Source organism: Elephas maximus, chromosome 5 (assembly GCF_024166365.1).
Source record: "Elephas maximus indicus isolate mEleMax1 chromosome 5, mEleMax1 primary haplotype, whole genome shotgun sequence".
Classification (NCBI taxonomy): Eukaryota; Metazoa; Chordata; class Mammalia; order Proboscidea; family Elephantidae; genus Elephas; species Elephas maximus.
In genome coordinates this window covers 156,852,448-156,874,603 of record NC_064823.1, presented here as the reverse complement: position 1 = coordinate 156,874,603, position 22,156 = coordinate 156,852,448, and the positions used below count along the sequence as shown (strand labels likewise).

Genomic DNA, 22,156 nt, shown 5'->3' with positions numbered 1-22,156 from the left:
CGAGGGACAGAAGGAGCGGAGCACGGCCACTTGCCCCAGCCTCCTCAGGCCCACATAGTGAGGGCATATATGTTGGCAGGGTTGTGGGTCAGAATGGGGCACAGCAGTGGCACAGGTGGCCATGTCACCCCAAGAGGGTTTGAAATGTGCCCGTCTATCCTCCAGAACCCCTTAAAGCACTAGTGTTTTGGTTACGATTTTAGCTGAAGTTGCCATCAGATGCCCTCCTGGGTACACACTGCAATGAATGTGAATTAATGAATTAAGTCTGAATTAATGAATTAAGTCTGAATTAATGGAAAACAGTACCCTTTTCCAGAAGGTAATCAGGTTGTATGTCGCCAGCTTTCTTTTTCTCGGGGAAGAGGTTAAGGTAGTGTCTAGGAACCAGGATCACCTCTGGTGGTCTTTTCTACTTAGTCAGAGGATTGTTCTTTTTTCTCCTGAAAGCATAAGCTAGACAGAAGCGCAGTAGCAAACCCAAACTTCAAGTACTAGACTTTATAAACAGCTGTTTCTTCCTTATCCAGTGGCGAGTGCTGTGATCCAGTATCCACCCACGGCTAATCTTGAAGTGCCTTGGGTTTTGGCCCATCATTTGAGCACCTCATATTCACCAGTACAGTGATGTTCTTAGAAAGAGGAACTTTTGGCTATTTTCGTTGCCTCGAGGAAGTTTTGAGAAGGATAAGACCTGTTAATATGGAAGATAATGGTTTATTCTAACAGTGGGTAGGCGGCAGAATGACCAGCGAGGAAGGCTGGATGCTTTTGCAGCCACTCTGAGCTTATCGATGTAGCTCCAAGTGAATTGTCAGACTGTTAACACACTCTGCTCTGCCTTGTACTCTTGTAACACTTCCTGTCACTGGACTTCCCTGGTACCTGCAGAATGGACTTCCTGTGTTATTGCTCCTAACTCTGTCCTCTCCCCTCAACTAGATACCAGGCTTGGTGAGGAGAGGGGCTGTGTCTTTTACCTGTCTTGATCTGCAGTCCCCAGCCTAGTATCCCACACAAACACTGTCAGTTTTGTGACTGGGGATGATGAGGAGGATAAATATGAAGAAAACAAAAGAAGTGCGGGATGTGACGTTAGGTTCAGAGCAGCGACTTGGCTTCATTCACTCCGTAGAGCAGGGTCTTCAGTGCCTAGAAGGGGGATCGGTTAGCTCTGGCCCATGGGCCACATCCTGCCCTTGGCCTGTTTTTGTACTGCCCTTGAATTAGCATGGTTTCTGTATTTTTAAAGGTTTACAAAACAAAAGACAAGAAGAAAAAGAATATGCAACAGAGATGGTAAGTGGTCTGCAAAGCCTAATATATTTTCAAGCTATCTGGCCCTTTACAGAAGAAGTGGGCTGACCCCGGCTCAGAGCAGGCTCTCCAAGGGGAAGCACCAGGGCGTTGTCTGCGCTTTACAGTCTGTTGTGGACTGGCGTGCATTCTGCATGTGGCTAGTTCCCAGCTGGTGCCACATGCGACTTAAAGCCATAGCAGTTCTGTAGCCCTGGAGCTGATCTACCCCTGTGCAGTGAGATGAGTTCACTGATTAGGTGGCAGCGTCAGCTTGCTATGACGGCTTGCAAATACTGGTCTGGTACTGGTCTGTGGGGAGTCCCTCACAGGCACAGTCAGTTAAATGCGCAACTACTAGCTGATGGGCCTGGCGATCTGCTTCCAAATGTCACAGCCATTGAAGACCCTGTGGGGCAGTCCTACTCTGCATACATGGGGTCACCATGAGTAGGAGTTGCATCGATGGCAACTAACAACAACTGGTTTGCGGACCACACATTGAGTAGCACCGGCTAAGCTTTTCATCCAGCACTTGGTAGGTGCCCAGTAAATAGCTGGCAAACGAATGAATGAATTGTGGTGAAGATGGCTTAACCAAGCTAGTATGGAATATTTCCTGCTCTGTGGGAGCCCACAGTACCTGTGCCCTGAAGGGTACTGTAGTCTGAAAGCCACTTGGGGAGCTCTGTACTGTAATATTACACAGCGACATGTCTGCTTTCTGCCTGGAGCCCTTGTCGATGACACAGTAGACGGACGAGAGCTATGCTTGAATCTGGGATAACCGCTTCTCTACTTATATTGGTATAGGCCTTTAGTTTTTTTTTTTTTTTAGTTAAGATTGGCAGAGCGCTTTTTCCATATTTTCTTGTTGCAAAATTGAAAAATCTGTTTCTCTCCCTCTTTTCTTTCTCCTTCTCTTCTTTTTAAATTTTAAATAGAACTTCAAGGTTTTTCAAGTAAGGGGCCTGGAAAGTAGATGTTGGTCAGCTGTTTAATGTTAGCCTTCAGTGAGAGGAATCAGTCTAAATAAATCGTCAGGCATAAACTGATCTTTCTGGGCTTCTAAAAAATTGCTTTGTTCCAAATTGCCTTCAACTAGTTAAACTATAATTTCCCTAAGGATTTCAGTAGACATTGTATGTGATAATTAGAATCTGTTTTTATCACTTGAAAAAAAAAGGCACTCAGCTTTGTCTGAGTCGGCTGCATTGCAGCCTTTGATTCATTTTAAATTGAAAACTGGTACGTTAGCGTACTCTGGACACAAAGGATGACAGACACAGACGCTAAAGCAGCTCTTTATTGAAGGCAATGAAGCCCTTCCTCTGAGCAGTTCAGCGGTGATGGGTGATGCGAGGGCCAGAGGACGTGGGAGTCTGCAGTGGTGGAACGCTCAGTGTACCAGAGCAGGGTGTCAGTACCGGCGTGGGGAGTCAGAGCCTGAGCAAAGAGGGGCGTGTCCATGCAGGAGTTGGCTCATGGCAACCCCATGTACAACAGAACAAAACACAGTCCACGCCTGCATCATTCTCACGATCATTATTATGTTTGAGTCCATCGTAGTAACCACTGTGTCAATCTACCTCACCGAGGGTCTCCCTCGCCCTCGCTGGCCCTCTACTTCTCCAAGCATGATGTCCTCCAGCAATTGAGCCGTCCTGATGACACGTGTCCAAAGCAAGCAATTAGGAAAATGCTGTGATTCATAGGGTTTTCCTTGGCTAATTTTTGGAGGTAGGTTGCCAGGCCTTTCTTCCCACTCTCTCTTAGTCTGGAAGCTCTGCCAAAACCTGTCCACCCTGGGTGACCCTGCTGGTTGTTGAGACAGAGGTTAGTTATATATCGGGGATTGATCAAATAAGTAAATATATAAGGATAATGGAAGCCTGGTTTCTCACTACCAGTCAGAGAAGTGAAAAGGAGAAAACCAGAAATTAACCATGTAGTATTGGATTAGAATGAAAGACACTGATGTAGACTCATGGTTTTCAATTTATATAGCTAGATGTAAAAACACATCTGTTTGTAAATGTGTGTGCATGTATGTATATGTAAGTCCATGCGTGTATTCTCTAGCTCAGTCTGCCGAGGTAGTGGCTGGGGAGGTGGTGACATCCTAGCAGAAATCAGCATACTTAGCATCCAAGTTCAGCTTAGAGGAACCAGGGCTCCTTGGAGAAATGGCTGATTCCATGGCTGGAGCAGAAAAGTGTTAAATGAGTCTGGAACATTCCATTGTACCAGAATGCAAGGAAGGTCTCAGAGCATGATGGGGATATGTTGGCAGGACTCAGGGGTCTGTCTGAAGGGGCTCCCAGTGGCCAGATGGGAGATCATTGGAGCATCCCTCAGTAGATGTCAGCTGCCATTAAAATATTATCTATGCGTTTACATTGTTCTTTTTGTTACAGCATCCCTGCCTAGTGATACAGAGTTTATCTTAGATCTAAGATCTGCCTGTAATTTTCATAGTGTTATATAGATTCTAGTAAAGCTATTGCAAGGCCCATTGTCTCATAGCCAACATTTTTTCTCTCTTACTAGCCACTTACACTCACAGAGCCTGCACGCATTCAGCATGTATTTATTATTCTGTGCCGGGGCCTGGCCTGGGATCTAGGGCTAAGCAGCAACATGACTTCCAAAGGGGAGGCCCCTGCTCGCACGGAACATAGCTTCCAGTGAAGCCAGGCAGACAGGACACATGCAAACAAACAGGATAATCTCCGACCGTGGTAATTGCCATGAAAAAAACAAACAGGGTTCTGTGGTGCCGAGGGATGAGAGGAGGCTTCTCCGAGTGGCTGCAGTTGAGCCTAGACCTGAGGTGGAAAATAATACAGCCCTGGACAGCCTTGGAGGGAAGAGGCTAGAGCATTCCTGAAACACGTCGACTTCTTCGAGCTGACACTTAAAGACTTGTGCTCTTGTAGTTATTTTAGATATTACATGTATATCGACTATATTACATTATACCAAACCAAGCCAGACCCGTTGCCGTCAAGTCCGTTCCAACTCATAGCAGTCCTATAGGACAGAGTAGTACTGCCCCACAGGGTTTCCATGGAGTGCCTGGCGGATTCGAACTGCCAACCTTTTGGTTAGCAGCTGTGGCACTTAACCACTATGCCCCCAGGGTTTCCATATTATAACCCGTATTATAGATGCGCTATATACAATGCAATATATAATATGCAATAATATCGCATCCGGGTAAAACCCTAAGCTTCCCCGATGTGGCAGCCAGAACAGTCAGCCCTCGTTGCCCATGGTCCGAGGGTGATGTCGGTTCCCGGGGACGTGCTGGGGACGGGCACGTGGAGGAGCAGGCGCGGTCCCTACCCGGGAGGTGGCAGCACTGGTGTAGAGGTGTGTCCGGGCCTCCACCTGCCGGGCCCAGAGGCAGGTGCTCTGCCCTTCGGCCGAGGGACCCGGGACAGGAATGCGGGAGTCACTTGCAGCTCCTCGTTGTGGAGTGGGAGCCCGTTTATGAAAGTAAATTATATGATTGCTAGCATTTCTTTTTAGATCTAAACTGGAGCCAGAACCAAGTACAAAGACCAGAGAGTCCGTGTCTTCTGAGGCGGTTTCACAGAATCCTTCAAAAGACTCTGAAGAAAAACCTGTCACTGAAGAATATCCAGGTACGAATCAAAATAAAACCTTTGCCTTGCGTTTCTTCCTCATGACATGTTGGCAAAAATGCAAGCAGAAAAAAGGGAGGCACGGACCTACACATCTCGTGGTGTTTGTATTGGCTTAAAGCAGAGGAAACACGGAAGGGCAGCCTTTCTTTCTAGCAGTCAGATCTTAATGACTGCAGCGGAGGCAGGGAAGGAGGACCCTCCTGGTTGCCGGGGAATTGGCAGGACCCTCCTGGTTGCCGGGAAATTGGCAGGGTCCAGGAGAAGGGGCCTGGTATAGCTGTGCATCAGAGGTGGGGACTGGAGACTCAGAACCAGGAAAAAACCCCAGAGCTCTCTGCCCCGGGAGTCTTGCGTGTCAGTGTCAGGAAGGGTGTGGAGCCTACCTTTGCCTGGCGCGGTACAGTGCCTGGCCGGGTAACTGCAGAGGCACCTTGGCCTTTTCCCTGCCTCGGAGTGCGTGATGGGATTCCAGCAGCTTCAGTAGCTGCTCAAGCTAACAGGACAGACTCTAACCTGGGTGTATGTGCTTCCTGGCTTCCCAGGTACTAGATGCACATGACCTAGAGCCGTTCCTGGCACATGGTGGGAGCTGGATCGGTAGTGTACAGGTGTCCACATGGCCTGAAAGCATAGATGACTGCACCACCTTGTCATGGGGACCTTCAGTCTGTGTTCCCAGGCGGCACAGCCATGCTGTTTGAGGACTGCCTCTTGAGTGTGCTGAGTCTCACAGGGCAGTAGGGGTGGAGTTCCGCTCTGCAGGAATCACAGAGGATGGCGTGCCAAAGCCAGGGGAGAGCCAAGAGTTATCTTCTGTGTCATCACAGGCTCCCATTTACTGAGTGTCTCCTGGATGCTGAACACTGTCCTGGCTAATCAGAAGAGTAGTGGGAATTAAGGCTGGAAAGGTGGGCAGGGCCAGACCATACAGGGCCATACACCTGGGTCAGGGAGTCTGGACTCGACTCTGTTACGTTGGGGTACCTTGAGGTCTGAGCAGAGGCCTGGCGTGGGGAGCACTGGGCTTGCGGCCAGTTATGGCAGCAGGCCAGATGGCTTCAGAGGGCTGCACCCCTGAGCGTGTTGTCGAATGTGATTTCTGTTAGCAAAGCTTCCCCTGTCTAGCTTCACAGGGATTTTCTGCTAGGTTCTTACGTCGGTTGTGTTTTTGTGGTTCTAATTTTGGTACTCTGAGCCTTAAACAAAAAAAGTAAAAGCTCGTACTGGGAACCACATGAGGACAGGTAGGGGACAGTGGGATCTCGGGGCAGGGGCGGGGTGGGTAAAAAGGACGAGCGTTCCTGCCCGAAGACTGGAGTCACAGGAAAACACCGGATCAGTTTCTGGAGATGCTCACAGCCCGTCTTTTATAAATATGCCTTTCTGTAGTGACAGTTTTGGCAGAAATAGCGATTTTGATAAAACCTGCAGCGAGTCGTGGTTGATGTGGAGATTTTTTTTGTGACTGCATGGTCCCAATAATGACCATACCATCTACGCATGAGCTGTCTTATCTGCTTCCTCTAAATTGTTGCTGTCATCACGTGCTTTTCCCCTGTCAGTCTCAAAACAAAATCTCTGGACTTCTGCCCGCTCATGAGGCTGAGATCAGCCACAGGAGACTGACAGATTGAGGAGGAAAAGGGCAGTATTTGCCCTTGGTACTTGGCAATCCACCGAGGAGCCCAGAGCCACCACTCAGACGCACAGGCACAAACCACCTTCCAAAGCAGACTTTGTCACTGTCTCCATGGCAATGGGTCCCTCCTGTCCCATTCCCCTCTGCTCCCACTCGCACCCCTACCCTTTAGGCGCCACACAGGCCTTTCTAACATGGCAGCCCCCTACCCAGGAGCCTGTGGTGTTGATGGAGACTTGGCTGCACATTCATCCACCCTGAGCAGGGTTCCCTGCGTTAAGGCCCTACACTCCGCTTCACAGTGCCACGTCCAGGGGGCTATCACAGGGCAGCTCTCCACACGCACAGCACAGACCGCACACAGGACCATCACGCTAGTGAGAGAGTGAAAGTAACGGAAGGCTTGTCAGTGGAGCTCTGGCTGTGTGAACAATAGCGTGGCCTTACAATGGAACGGCATACAGCAGTGTCAGAGGGGGAGGTAGATTTATGTGGACTGACAGAGAATGATCTCCAAAATATATTGCCAGGTCATAAAAGCAAGTTTCAGAGCCGTATGTTAGATTGATAAATATCTTTGTGAAAAACAAACCACCACACACATAAAACGATGTTATTATTTCTGGGTTTGGGGGGTTGGGAATTGCATATATGTGTATAGAAAAATGTCTCTGAGACTACAGCAAACCAGTAACAGTGGCTATTTCTGGGAGAGGAGTGAGACTGGGGGAAAGCATGTCATTTCCTGTCTTATATTATTGTTTTTTTTTTTTTTACAATGAAAATATCCCTGTATTTTGCAGTGTTTAAAAAGTAGACAGAAGGGCAGAGGTGTGTGTCTTTTGAAGTAAAACGTATTTCAGGACTTGTTCTGAAGAGTATCTCTCAGTGGCCATTGCTAAATCAATACCATGTTCAGATGATGCATAGGCCTCTCCTCCATATCACACACACGCATGTACACATACACACATGTACACACACACGTACACACACGCACATGTACACATGCACATACATGTATGTACACACATGCATGTGCAAATACACATACACGTGCAAACACGCGTGTACACATGCACTCACATGCGCAGATACACCTACATGCATGTGCACATACACATGTACACATACACACATGTACAAATACACACTCATGTACAAATACACATACACGCATGTACACATACACACACATATACACACGCACAATTTCAGATCTGAACAACATTGAAGAAGCACGTCTGCAGCGCCTGAACATGAGCCAGCAGACAGTCAAACACGGACAGACCGTAAGCTTCCATTTCATCACATCTTTTTAATACGCTCACATCCTAAGCCAGCCTCTGCTAAAACGAATATTTTTGCCTTCCACCTATTTTCTGTTTTTTTTTTAGTAGAAAAGGTTTTGCCAGACGCGCAGCCCGAATTGGGAGCCTGGGGAGACAGCCAAGGTGAAGACGAATTGTCCCCAGAGGAGATACAGATGGTAACTGTTCTCTGCCTAATCGCTGGCTTTTCACTAGTTTTTAGTAAGAATATTTCGTCAACTAGGAAGTCGTCCCAAATACCCTTGCCCTGACTTTTGTTTTTGAAATGATAAATGAATGTTTCATAGGCAACTTTTCCCCTTGATTCCCTAAGTCCTAGTGTGCTTTTCATACTTGTTAAGTTTGTCATAGCATAACTGAAGAAGCAATTGCTTTGAATAATTTTACTAAGATTAGATGTCTTTTCAGCAGCAGGAAAAGGGTTCTGTAGATGAAATGGGTCTTTTATAATTGCTGCTGTGGTGCTTTTTAATTGTTGGAATTGCTGGCGGTACAGTAATTGGAGGCAAGCATAAGTACTGACTGAACAATGAAAAGAGCAGCACCTTAACTACTAATATTATCCTTTTACTCACCCACTAGTCGCTGACTGTTATGGTTTATAATCTCTGGGTGAGCTTCAGAAAGAAACCCACAGGCTTGGCAAGGCCCCAGGCAGCTGGTTTGCTGCAGCGTCCCTGTGCAGCTCACCCGGGCCTCAGCATGCGAGAGGCCGAATGTGGTGCCTGCCGGTGGTCGGGAGCCACCCTGCCGCGACACTGGCCTCCGCCTGAAAGAGCTGGAGAGTCGCTCCCGTGCAGCACGCTTTCCAGCAGCAGGACTCGACAGACAGCGGTGCCGTACCTTAATCAGTGTAGGCGTGTAGCTGATAGAACTTCCTAGGATGCATCTTCTCTGTGGCATTCTCAATAATTGCACTACAAAGGGGAGGGGCATTATCTCTAACTTTGGCGAAAGGTAGTTCAGTGTTGGCAAAAAGTAGTTCATTGTCTTGCCCAAGGCCCCCTAGTTAATAAGGGGTAGGGCTCGATGTGCAACCCAAGTCCTCTGATGCCTGGAATCAGGAAGGTGAAAAGTGGAGCCTCAACCCAGTTACTTACTCTGTTAAGTAAGAATGGCATGTGGTCAGTGGCATTTGCATGGCTGGTGACTTCACCTGGGAAGCTCTTTCTCTTTGCCTTTGTCTTCATGTCTTGCAGGTATCAAATGTTCCCTCCCAGAGAGGTCTTCCCTTACCACCCAACCTGAAAGCGGCCCCCAGCCACTCTGTCCTGCCGCCCTACTTCATTTCCCTCACCATCTTTACCACTGAATGTCCATGTTTTTGTTGTATTCCCCCCCTAGGACACTAGCCCCAGGAGAGCAAGATCTTGTCTTGCTTTCACTGCCACGTTCCCAGAGCCTAGAAGAGTGAGTTTGATCAGTACAATATAAAACCTGTGTTGTTGCTGTTGTGTGCCATCAAGTTGATTCTGACTCATAGCGACCCTATAGAACACAGTAGAGCTCTAATATTCACGGGAGCAGACCACCACGTCTTTTCTCCCCCAGAACCGCTGGTGGGTTCGAACCATTGACCTTTGAGTTAGCAGCCAACCACTGCACCACCAAGGCTCCTAATAACATAAAAGGTATATACCCATTATACCTGTTGCTGTTGGGTTGATTCCAACTCATAGCAACCCTATAGGCGGGAGTAGAACTGCCCCATAGTGTTCCCAAGAAATATGGAAGACAGCTTCCTGGCCATCTGAGTGGAAGAGATCCATATTTATGCCTATTCCCAAGAAAGGTGATTCAACCGAATGTGGAGATTATAGAACAATATTAATATCACATGCAAGCAAAATTTTGCTGAAGATCATTCAAAAACGGCTGCAGCAGTATATTGACAGGAAACTATTAGAAATTCAGTCTGGTTTCAGAATAGGACGTGGAACCAGGGATATCATTGCTGATGTCAGATGGATCCTGGCTGAAGGCAGAGACTACGAGAAGGATGTTTACCTGTGTTTTATTGACTATGCAAAGGCATTTGACTGTGTGAATCATAACAAATTACGGATAACATTGTGAAGAATGGGAATTCCAGAACACTTAATTGTGTTCGTGACGAAAATGTACGTAGATCAAGAGGCAGTTGTTCAGACAGAACAAGGGGATACTGCATGGTTTAAAGTCAGGAAAGGTGTGCGTCAGGGTTGTGTCCTTTCACCATACCTATTTAATCTGTATGCTGAGCAAATAATCTGAGAAGCTGGACTATATGAAGAAGAATGGGGCATCAGGATTGGTGGAAGACTCATTAACAACTTGCGTTATGCAGATGACACAACCTTGCTTACTGAAAGTGAAGAGGACTTGAAGCACTTACTAATGAAGATCAAAGACCACAGCCTTCAGTATGGATTGCACCTCAATATAAAGAAAACAAACATCCTCACAACAGGACCAATGAGCCACATCATGATAAACAGAGAAAAGATTGAAGTTGTCAAGGATTTCATTTTACTTGGATCCACAATCAACAGCCATGGAAGCAGCAGTCAAGAAATCAAAAGACGCGTTGCATTGGGTAAATCTGCTGCAAAGGACCTCTTTAAAGTGTTGAAGAGCAAAGATGTCACCTTGAAGACTAAGAGGTGCCTGACCTAAGCCTTGGTATATTCAATCTCATCATATGCATGTGAAAGCTGGGCAATGAATAAGGAAGACTGAAGAAGAATTGAAGCCTTTGAATTGTGGTGTTGGCGAAGAATACTGAATATACCATGGACCGCCAGAAGAACGAACAAATCTGTCCTGGAAGAAGTACAACCAGAACGCTCCTTGGAAGCAAGGATGGCAAGACTGCATCTTATATACTTTGGACGTGTTACCAGGAGGGGTCAGTCTCTGGAGGACATCATGCTTGGCAAAGTACAGGGTCAGCGGAAAATCACCTCAACGAGGTGGATTGACACAGTGGCTGCAACACTGGGCTGAAGCATAACAACGGTTGTAAGGATGGCACAGGACAGGGCAGTGTTTCGTTCTGTTGTGCACAGGGTCGCTGTGAGTCAGAGCCGACTCGACGGCACCTAACAACAACAACAGTCTTTACGGAAGCAGACTGCCACATCTTTCTCCTGCAGAGCGGCTGGTGGGTTTGAACTGCCAACTTTTTGGTTAGCTGTGAAGCACTTAACTACTGTGCCACCAAGTATCCTTATAAAAGCTATGTCTTTTTCGCTGACCCTCTGCTTTACCAAGCATGATGTCCTGCTCCAGGGACTAGTCCCTCCTGATAACATGTCCTAAGTACCTGAGTCAAAGTCTCCCATCCTTGCTTCTGAGGAGCATTCCGACTGCACTTTTTCCAAGACAGACTTGTTGGTTCTTCTGGCAGTCCGTGGTGTACTCAATATTCTTCACCACCACCACAGTTCAAAGGCATCAGTTCTTCTTAGGTCTTCCGTATTCATTTTCTAGCTTTCACATGCAGATGAGGTGACTTAAAACACCATGGCTTGAGTGAGGTACGCCTTAGTCCTCAAAATGACATCTTTGCTTTTTAATACTTTAAAGAGGTCTTTTGCAGCAGATCTGCCCGATGCAGTACATCATTTGATTTCTTGACTGCTGCGTCCATGGGCGTTGATTGTGGATCCAAGTAAAATGAAATCCTTGACAGCTTCAGTCTTTTCTCCATTTATCATGATACTGTTTATTGGTCCAACTATAGGTTGTCTTAACTGGTAAAGCAGGATCATCAGTACAGACTACTAGAATGTTCTGTTGTCTAATTTTAAAAGTTATTACTATTATTATTCTTCTTGAGTGCCTTCCATATGCCAGGCCTTTTACATCTTTTGTCTCGTGTAATCTCCTTAACAATCCAGTGAAGTAGGATTTAACTGTTACGCAGTTGAAATCGTGAGGCCCAAAAGCCCCAAGCCTGCTTACGGCTCCAGAGCCAGTAGAGCAGCAAAGCCCAGCTCTGTGCCCTGGACTTTGGCCCCAGACCCCTCTCCTTCTTTTACTGTGTTGCAGCTCACATGTGTCCCGATTGGTTCTGGTGGCCAAGGTGAGTGTAGCTGGCATGGGAGCTGTGTAGCAAACATGGGGCAGCGGACAGGGCTCAGGACAATATTCGGGCCCACAGAGTGGTTTGCAGCCAGGGCCCTGCACGTGTGGCCAGGGCTGTCCTGTCTGCCCTCTAAGCACCACCTGCCAAGGGCAGAGACCTGCCTTTGAGTCTCCTTACTCTCCAGATTCTTGACCTGAAATAAAGGACTGAAGCAGGTGCCTCTTTCCTAAAAATGGCATTGAACAAGCAGAGACAAAGAAGCCAGAGCCAAGAGGCTTTGTGGGCTAATGGGAAGAGCACAGGTGTACAGTTGTCTGACTGTAACCCACACCCAGCCTCGTCACTACAGTGCTGCACTCCTCACTGCTCTGGGCCTCTGTCTTCCCCCTCTGTGAAACAGGGTGATAGCACCCACCTCATAGGTGGGCCTGATGACTGAGTGCACGTACCCATCAACCCAGCGCCAGACATGTAGTGGGGCCCTGGGAAGACTGTGCTCCTCTGCCTCCCCCCTCCACCCCCGCACCCAGAGTGACAGGCACTGCACAGGTTGGGAGAGACAGACAGTGGCCAGCCTCTGGGTCCCGGCAGCTCCCCCTGCAGGGAGTGGCCTTAGCAGGGGAGGACTGCTGGGTAGGCTGCACTTGGCAGCTGGGTTAACGATCTACAGGGTGGCAGCTGAGCCTGGGTTGATGAGTCCCAAACACTTAGCCATCCAGAAGAGTGGTTTCCCCTTTAAAATCATCACAGTTTAGGAGGATTTGTTGTTGTTAGGTGCCATTGAGTCAGTTCCAACTCATAGTAAACTGATGTACAACCGAATGAAATGTTGCCTGGTCCTGCTCCATCCTCTCAGTCATTGCTGTGTTTGAGCCCATTGTTGCAGCCACTGCGTCAGTCCATCTCATTGAGGGTCTTCCTACTTTACCAAGCATGATATCTTTCTCCAGGGACTGGTCCTTCCTGACAACATGTCCAAAGTATGTAAGATGAAGTTTCCCATCCTCACTTCTAAAGAGCATTCCGGCTGTACTTCCTCCAAGGCAGATTTGTTCCTTCTTTTGGCAGTCCATGGTATGGTCAATATTCTTCGCCAGCACCATAATTCAAAGGCATCAATTCTCCTTCAGTCTTCCTTATTCATTGTACAGCTTTCACATACATATGCACCCCCCTCCCCCCCAAAAAACCTGTTGCTGTTGAGTCGATTGCCACCCATATGAGGCAATTGAAAATACCATGCCTTGGGTCAGGCGTACCTTCATCCTCAAGGTGACATCTTTGCTTTTCAGCATTTTTTGAAGAGGTCTTTTGCAGCAGATTTGCCCAAAGCAATATGTGGTTTGATTTCTTGACTGCTGCTTCTGTGGGCGTTGATTGTGGATCCAAGTAAAATGAAATCCTTGACAACTTTAGTCTTTTCTCCGTTTGTCATGAGGTTGCCCATTGGTCCAGCTGTGAAGATTTTTGTTTTCTTTATGTTGAGGTGTAATCCATACTGAAGGCTGCGGTCTTTGATCTTCATCCCTGAGAGCTTCAAGTTCTCTTCACTTTCAGCAAGCAAGGTTGTGCCAAGGCTGTTAATGAGTCTTCGTCCAATCCTGATGCTGCACCGTAAAGATTACAGCCTAGAAAACCCTGTAGAGCAGTTCTACTCTGTAACACACGGGGTCTCCATGAGTTGGAATCAACTCAGTGGCAGTGGATTTGGTTTTGGTATAGAAAAATAATTTTTCATGCACTAGTGCTCTTCTTTCCCTAACGACTGTTGTTGCACTATGTTTCCATCTCATTGCACTGTCCTAGCTGAGTCACTGTCTGAAGACATGTCAGTGGTGATTCCCAGGGATGCTGGCTAGTCCACTGGCTGGTACCCGTGACTGACGCCATCAGAATCAGCAGGACCGGCCTGATCTAGCAGATTGGGCAGCGGGCTGTAATGTTCAGTACTCTTGCGCCAGGCTACTTAATGTGCAGTTAAGTTCTTTCTTAACTGGGAGTAATAGCCAAGGACCGTATCTTATAGTCTGACTAACCCAAATCTTATTTAAAAGGCTCAACCCTGAAAATGAAGAGAAAGAAATACTATTGGTTTTAAATTGGGAAGTGCTGTAGCAAATTGTAATCATAATTCATAATCATTGTTTCTGAATTTTTCCTCGGGGTAAAATAATGACTTAAGCCCTACAATAGCAATTTAATTCATTATTTCACCCTGAGGAGCAGTTGTTGTATGTTCCAGAATGGTTGCAGGGTATTATATGATTTGCACAATAAATGTCCATTTATAACTTAGGATACAGGTATATTAATGCCTCTGAGTTAGCATAAGCAGATGTTTTGTGGTCAGGCTGAGTGGAACCAGATTGTTTTCTGATGTTACCATCGAGAAAACGCTGCCTTCACTGGACCACATTCAGTTCTGGCCTCAAGTGAAACCACTGTATGGATGGATCTATTCCATGGGATGATTTTTAAAGACATGAAAGTGACTTCTGGGTCTCGAAGCCACATGACATCTGTCCCTCGCCCTCTCCAGCTCCTCAGATAGGCCCATCGCAGCGTTAGGTGGCAGCTGGCAGAGCCTGTGTCTGTGTCCACAAGGGCAGGTGGGCGAGGGCTGGGGTCCCAATCTTAGAGAGAAGAGCACGGGGGAGGATCCTGGTCATGGGACCCAAATGGGGACCCAGGTGAGGGTCACAGAGCCAGCAGTGTAGAAGGTTTGGCAGAGAGAGAAAGCATGTGTGGCTTTGCCCTGGGAGGGCCTGGGCAGTGGGCTCCTGCGCCAAGGGTGCCAGGCTGCTTTCTAGCCTGAGCCCAGGGCCCTTCCTCCTGTGGGTCTTTTGGGATCTTTGCAATGCAGATACTTCACCCAGCCGCCTGTGCTTCTCAGAGGCTTTGGAAGAGTGATTATCTTTTTTAAAACAGTAGCAAAGAGGATTAGATTAAAAGGGGATTTCTGTAACAGTGTATTCACAATGTGGGTTTGTATCCTTTCAACCAGATTATAAACCCTTTAGCAGGATCTTATTTGAAAGTCGAAGGAGCCCTGGCGGTGGCCCAACAGTTACTAAGCACTCAAGCACTCGGCTGCTACCCAAAAGGTTGGCGGTTCTAACCCACCAGCCACTCCGCGGGAGAAAGATGTGGCAGTCTGTTTCTGTACAGATGACAGCCTTGGAAACCCTTCTGGGCAGTTCTACTCTACTGCATATGGTAGGCACTGTTGATGGCCCCGTTTTATGGAGCGCTTGAGTCACCTGCCCAAGGCCACACAGCTGAGTCCTGGCTGTGGTTGGGTGGGTGCTGGGGCATCGACCCGCTGAGGGAAGGCACTGCGAACTGGCCCTGGCGAGGAGCCCAGGAGCAAGGGCTGGCTAATGTGCTGGGGGCCCTGCCTGCCCACTGCCCCTATCATTTAGGCCCGCATATTTCCCTTCCCATCCTCATACATGGATGAAGCGTTTCCTCGATGAAGTTCAGGCTTTCCTTCGGAGAGCATGTGGATGTTCCTGTTTGCAGGGCTGACCAGGGTGACCAGGCGTCTGCTCATCTCTGCACCTTGTAAGATCCCTGTCCATGTGGGGAGGGACATTGCCACCAGAGACAGACACTGGCTGCTGCAGCTGCCACCAAGCCCGGGCTGATGAAGCCATGTGTGCATCAACCTGTGCCCTAGAGAGCACATGGCAAGCAGTCCTCGCAGCCCTCTGGCCCCTGACACCTGAGAGGTGGAAAGGCCTACAGACAGCATCCAGCCACTCGTTTTGCATATACAGACCCGACTCATAGTAATAAATAATACTTATCGAGGGCTTACCGTGTGCCATACACTTTGGCGAGCACTTACGTGTATTAACTTAGGTGTTCCTCCTAACACCCTATTAAGGAAGTTCTATTATTATCCCAGGAGTCCTGGTGGTACAGTGGTTAAGACTTTGGCTGTTAACCAGAAGGTCGGCAGTTCAAATCCACCAGCTGCTTCTTGGAAACGTTATGGGGGTAGCTTTGCTCTGTCCTATAGGGTCACTATGAGTCAGAATTGACTCTGTGGCAACAGGTATTATCATGCCCAAGGAACCCTGATGGCACATGAGTTAAGCACTTGGTTAAGTGCTCATCCAGCAGCTCTGTGGGAGAAAGACCTTGTATCTGCCCCTGTAATGGTGGTTGTTAGGTGCCGTCAAGTTGGTTCCGGCTCATAGTGACCCTGTGTACAACAGAAGGAAACCCTGCCCAGTCCTGCACCATCCTCACAAACATTGCTATGGTTGAGTCCTTTGTTGCAGCCACTGTGTCAGTCCATCTCATTGAGAGCCTTCCTCTTTTTTGTTGACCTTCTACTTTACCAAGCATGACACCCTTCTCCAGAGATTGTTTCCTCCTGATGACATGTCCACAGTGTGAGATGAAGTCTTGCCATCCTTGCTTCTAAGGAGCATTCTGGCCGCACTTCTTCCAAGACATATTTATTCGTTCTTTTGGCAGTCCGTGGTATATTCAATATTCTTTGCAAACACCATAATTCAAAGGCAGCAGTTCTTCAGTCTTATTCATTGCCCAGCTTTTGTATGCATATGAGGTGAAAACACTGTGGCTTGGGTCAAGCACACCTTAGTCTTCATGGTGATGTCTTTGCTTTTTAACACTTGAAAGAGGTCTTTTTCAGCACATTTGCCCAATGCAATGCGTTATATGATTTCTTGACTGCTGTTTCCATGGCTGTTGATCGTGGATCCAAGTAAAATGAAATCCTTGACAACTTCAGTCTTTTTTCCATTTATCATGATGTTGCTTATTTGTCCAGTTGTGAGGATTTTTGTTTTCTTTGTGCTGAAGGCTGTGGCCTTTGATCTTCATCAGTAAGTGCTTCAAGTCCTCTTCACTTTCAGCAGGCAAGGTGTGTTATTTGCATAATGCAGGTTGTTAATGAGTCTTCCTCCAATCCTGAGGCCCCATTCTTCATATAGCCTAGCTTCTTGGATTATTTACTCAGAATACAGATTGAATAGGTATGGTGGAAGGATACAACCCTGATGCACACCTTTCCTGCCTTTAAATCACACAGTATCCCCTTGTTCTGTTCGAACGACTGCCTCTTGCTCTACATACAGGTTCCTCATGAGCACAGTGAAGTGTTCTGGAATTCCCATTCTCCACAATGTTATCCATAATTTGTTATGATCCACACAGTCAAATGCCTTTGCATATTCATAGTAAAGATCACAGCCTAGAAAACCCCCATGGGGCAGATTCGCTCTGTCTTGTAAGGTCGTTAGTTGGAATTAACTTGAGGGCACTGAACAACACCAGTATTATCTCCATTTTAGTGATGAAGACAGAGACACAGAGAGGTTAAGTAACCTGTCCAATGCCTACCAGCTTGAGAGGTGAAGAAGCTGGCATTCAAGCCATTGCCCCCACCCTCAGGATCTGGCAGGAAAGGCTAAGAATCGGCACATCTGCTCACAGAGAAGCTGACAGGCCACAGGGAAGGTGGCACCCAAGGGGTCCCCACGAGGCCCCTGGCATATCTGCCATCCAGCCTGCCACCTGGCATCTGGCTGCTTCCTGCCTCACTCAATAGACGTGAGGTGAGGCGTACAGGTTGCCATTTAGCCAAGATTGGAAATCATTCTGAAACCTGGTACAAGGTAATGTTGTCACAGCCTGCCCATGACCCAGTCTGCCTGAGCCCCGCCCACTCTCAGAAGTGGCAGCTTCACACCTGTGTGTGGGAAACGAGGTTTGTTTGTTTTAACGTGGGTTCACTGTATCCTGGCTCTCTGAGAGATGCCCTCTAATCAAAGCTGCTCTCCATTAAAGCTCTTGGCCTTGGTAGACCTCTTTTCAGCCCTTGTCACTGCTCAAAATCCTGAGGCATTTGTTTCTCCCACTGAGCTGGGTACTTCTCAAGGCCCATCAAGGACCCACGGGTTCAAGGAAACGGGAGCCAGAGTTGGATCCCACTCCTGCCCCTGCTCTCGCTGACAGCGCTTCAGAAGTCACAGTTATGGACAGGCCTGAGAGCAGTCACCATTCTACCACAGGCCCTCAGGCTGAGAGGAAACAAAAAAGGTACATTCCAGTCAGAAATCACCTCATGTCACTAGCTAACTTCATTTAGGAACAGTTTCAAAGTAGGGCCATATTCCGTCATTAGAAAAAGACAAAGAAAATGCTTCCCCACCCCTAAAGAACCAGTAGTGCCTGAGTGAATTAGCACCTGCTGCCGAAGTAATTGCACTTTTCCCTTAGCTACCAGACTGAAGGAACTGGTGAGTTGACGGCAGAGGTGATACTTTTAAACTCAGAAGTGAAATTTGTGTTCTCTTAGAGAGCCTTTTTGAGGCATAATTACAAGGGCCGTAAGCAGCACTGTGTCAGCAAGGCAGCACCCTGGGGATGAGGCGGTTGTGGGGGAGCTTCCGCTGGCACTTCCACCCTTCCAGAAGCCTCACCAACCCACCCGTTTGCTGCCCGGGTCGGTCTGGGCTGGAACCAGGGCAGCTTGGTGTTTTGATGCAGTCAGGGCTGAGAAGTGGAGTCCTGCAGCGTGCACGGCTATGCTCCAGGCTCGGGGTCCAGAGAAGAACCCCCCTACCCCAGAAGGAAATATAGGTGTGAGAAATGCAGTGATGGAGTAAGGTGCTGGAGACTGTGTAAAGAGAGGAAAGGAACACTGGAAAGTGGCTAGATCTGCCCCCTCTGTCTGAGAGGGCAGCCCCGAGAAGGCACCTTCGCCGAGTTTTGAGGGACCAGCAGAATCCCCAGTGTGGGCTAAACAAGAGCCCCGTTGTGCAGAGGGAGGCAGAAGCCTGGTGTGGACACTGCAGGAGAGGCAGGCAGTGGCCAGGTCACAGAGAACCCTGTGTCTCAGCCCCACCTGAAGGGCCCAGGCAGCACCAAGCAGTCTGACCGGATTGGCATTTTAGATGATTTGACAGCTGAGGGGAGGAGGGACTGGAGGAGGGCAAGAGACAATGGGGGCGGAATTAGACAGCAGGAAGGAATGAATGTGAGCAATGCCTGAGGTAAAAGTAGCAGACTTAGGAAGGGGGGGCCTGTGTGAAGAGTGCTGACTGGAGCTGGTGCGCTGGTGATTAGAGGCTGGGAGGGAGGCCCTGCTGAGGGAGCGCTGCGCCTGGAGGCTCCACCAAGAGTGGGCCTGAGCAGGGCAAGACTTGAGGTGGGAGTGCCGGGAGGTGCGGACCAGAAGGCACAAAGGGAGCAGAGCAGAACAAGCTTACTTCCTCTCTGGGGAAATGGGAGCACGCAGGACTGGCTGAGACTAAAGGAATCCCTGCATGTGAAGTGCCCAGCGCCATCCTGGTGGCCATTAGGAGCTCCGTAACCATTGCTCTTTCCTCCATTCTTGCTTTACTAAGTGGGTGGTAGACCAGGTCTCCAGTCCGATTAGCACCTCCAGAGGACAAGGGCCTGCTGACCTGTTTCCCCACAGGGCTGAGCCCAGCACCCTTCAGAAAGCATTGGTGGATTTGACTGCAGCTTCGGTACATGTGAAAGAAAGCCAAATGTGACACTTTGTCAGAGTTGGGCTCGACAAGGTTCCTGCCCTCAGGAAGTGCATAGTTTGAGGCACACACAATTTATTACCAGGCAGAGAATGATTAATATTTCCAGAAAATGCTAGGCCACAGTTAGAAAACTGAGAAATCACTTCTAATCTGGGAGCCAGGTCTCCTGGAGAAGGTGGCATCTGAGCTGGGCCTGAGCAGTTGGACTGGGACATGTGGCGGGAGGGCTTGGGGACAGCGCCTGTCTGTTCATGGGGAGTGGAAGGGTACATGGTGGAGAGGAAGAGATTTTGCTGGCCCTGCGCCATGCTGCTTCCTTTGTTTTGACCAGAATGGTGAGCCTCCCAAATTAGCTCAGCTCTGACAGCCCCCAGGTGTCCAGCGGCCACTCTTAGCCAGCCTGAACCTGGAAGTCTGGGCCCAGCTGCCTGAGCCCTGGGAAGGTGGCTCCTCAGGAGAGTGAAGTGGCTGAGGGGACTGCTTTGCATCATCCTGGGGGCCCAGTGGCAGCTCTGCCTCTGCCCTGCTCTGACCAGCCACCAACCTCATTAGGACACTGTCGCTGTTCCTGACCTCCCCTTCCTCTCCGGGGCCTCCCCAAACCAGATCTTTCAGCATGCCAGAGGCAGGACAGAAAGGCCCGGGGAGGGTACCGGGGCTGTCCCGCCTGAGTTCTGTGTCCTCACAAGTACAGTCACAAAAGCCACTTGCAGGCTTTGTGTTCAAACGAACAAGAGGCGTGTACAGCGAATCAGGCCATGGGTGCCCAACTGTGCTTGGGTTTCTACTTTCTCCCTAAGTAGGGAATGTTTTTACACCGATGTGACCGTCCCCCAGCAGCGTGGTGGTGGTCTGACTGGGAGGAGGCTGCCAGTGATGCCTGGAGGGTGGATCCGGGTTTTCTGTGAGGACGCCTTGCTAGACTCCTGCTTTCGGCCACGTTGCTTTTGAGACTGAGTCCAGTGTGATGCCATCCTTAACGTGTGTGTCTCCACACAGTTTGAACAAGAGAATCAGCGACTTATTGGCGAAATGAACAGCCTGTTTGATGAAGTGAGGTATGTCGTTCCCCCATGAGCAGATGGCCTACTTTACAGCTTGTCCAGAAAAGGAACTTTCTTTCCATTAGTGCCTAGGCATGCGGCCCCCCTCCCCAGAATGCAGCCAGTCTGGGCCTTTTGGGGGGTGGGGGCGGGAGCTGCCACATGCACTAGCTAGGTCCGCCTGTGGCCTGGGGCCGTAACCACCTGCCTGCTGCTTCCTTACTTACCCACCTGAGCCTCCCAGGTGTTTGCAGATTAAGCTGAATATAATTAACACTCTTTGGGTTGTTTACACTTAACTACCCTAAAATGATATCAGGAAATGGGGATAGCTGACAGAGTGAAGCCACCTCCTTCCTTCACCGAACGGGGGCCTTTCAGAGTAAGAACAGGGCTTTGGTCACACAGGTGTATGATTGCTGGCCTGCTGGTGAACACGCCCGGAGGCCTCGGTTTCTGGGGCTGTTTGGAGCATTTTGAAAGTAAGGTCTTTACAGAGTTCTGGAGCCGTTGTTGTATTGTGGGCACTTCCTAAGAGAAAGCAAGTCCTCCTCTTGTCCACAGGGCCCTCGAGGCTTCCAGGACACATGCGTGTCCCTGACGGGGCTCTCCTTGGTATTTTGCTCCTAGAGATGGGCCTCCTGGTGCTTTGTCAGACAAGCTGAGCTCTCACAGCCCCCACCCAGCTCCTCCTTGCCACTCCTTCCCCAGCCTGGAAGCTCAGTCTTCCTTCCAGATCTTCTCACCGTCCCTCACCTGACCTGGAGAGGAGGCTCAGCCCAAGTGACACAGCTGATTCCTCTTGTCCTGAGGTGTCTCTGCTTCCTCGTGGACCTGGGGCCACTTAGCCCCAGCCCCATCAGTCAGCAGCTGGAGCAGGAGTTAGCATCAGGCAGCCCTAGCTTCCATTCCCGAGCATGTACCACCCCCGGCCTGCCCCAGGCTTGTCCACACTGCCCCGAAGCAGGGGCGATGGCTCAGTGCAGCACTTCGGGACAGACACTGAAATGCTGGACCCAGATAGGATGTTTGGAAACGGAACCAGCAGGGAGTTGGTCTGAGAGTGAGAAGTGTACCTTTTCCCTCACCTGTAACAAAGTGGCATCTCTGCCAGTATTCTGTGTGTGACACTGGCCACAGGACCCAGTGGAGACTTGGCATTTTATAACCAGGGCGCAGGACCCACACGGTTCAGAATACAGGGGCCGCACAACGCCTGGGTGTCAAGGGTCTACTTATGTGGCGGAGTGTATTTCTGAAAAATAAAGTACGCCGGATTAGGCTGGAAGAAATGAAAGGTGAACAGTACGTAGAACTGACCCTTGTCTGCCCATCTCCTGCCCCTCCCATCTGACGTTGTGTACCCCCCCACGCACTCACATAAAAGACTCTTTAGAAATGTGCAGTGTTCGTATTAAAATGACCAACACTAATCGTTAACGTAAAATCTATTGATTCTTTTTTTTATGAAGGCAAATTGAAGGAAAAGTGGTTGAAATTTCCAGACTTCAAGAAATATTCACGGAAAAGGTTTTGCAACAGGTAAAAAAAAAAAAAAAAAAAAAGAACACCAGTAGTTTTAAGTTT

The 22,156-nt window shown here is 48.8% G+C and overlaps 1 protein-coding gene across 4 annotated transcripts in view; it reads left to right on the top strand.

Annotated features, from left to right (window-relative positions):
- STX18 (syntaxin 18) overlaps nt 1–22,156 on the top strand; it is a 143,657-nt gene that overhangs the window by 115,506 nt on the left and 5,995 nt on the right. For 3 of the 4 annotated variants that reach the window (XM_049886514.1, XM_049886513.1, XM_049886512.1), the window contains exons 6-9: nt 4,831–4,946; nt 7,986–8,077; nt 20,526–20,584; nt 22,042–22,111. In XM_049886514.1, coding sequence (XP_049742471.1) covers nt 4,831–4,946; nt 7,986–8,077; nt 20,526–20,584; nt 22,042–22,111 — 337 coding nt within the window. The remainder of the gene's footprint in view (nt 1–4,830; nt 4,947–7,985; nt 8,078–20,525; nt 20,585–22,041; nt 22,112–22,156) is intronic. The other variant, XM_049886515.1, reaches the window with a different exon arrangement.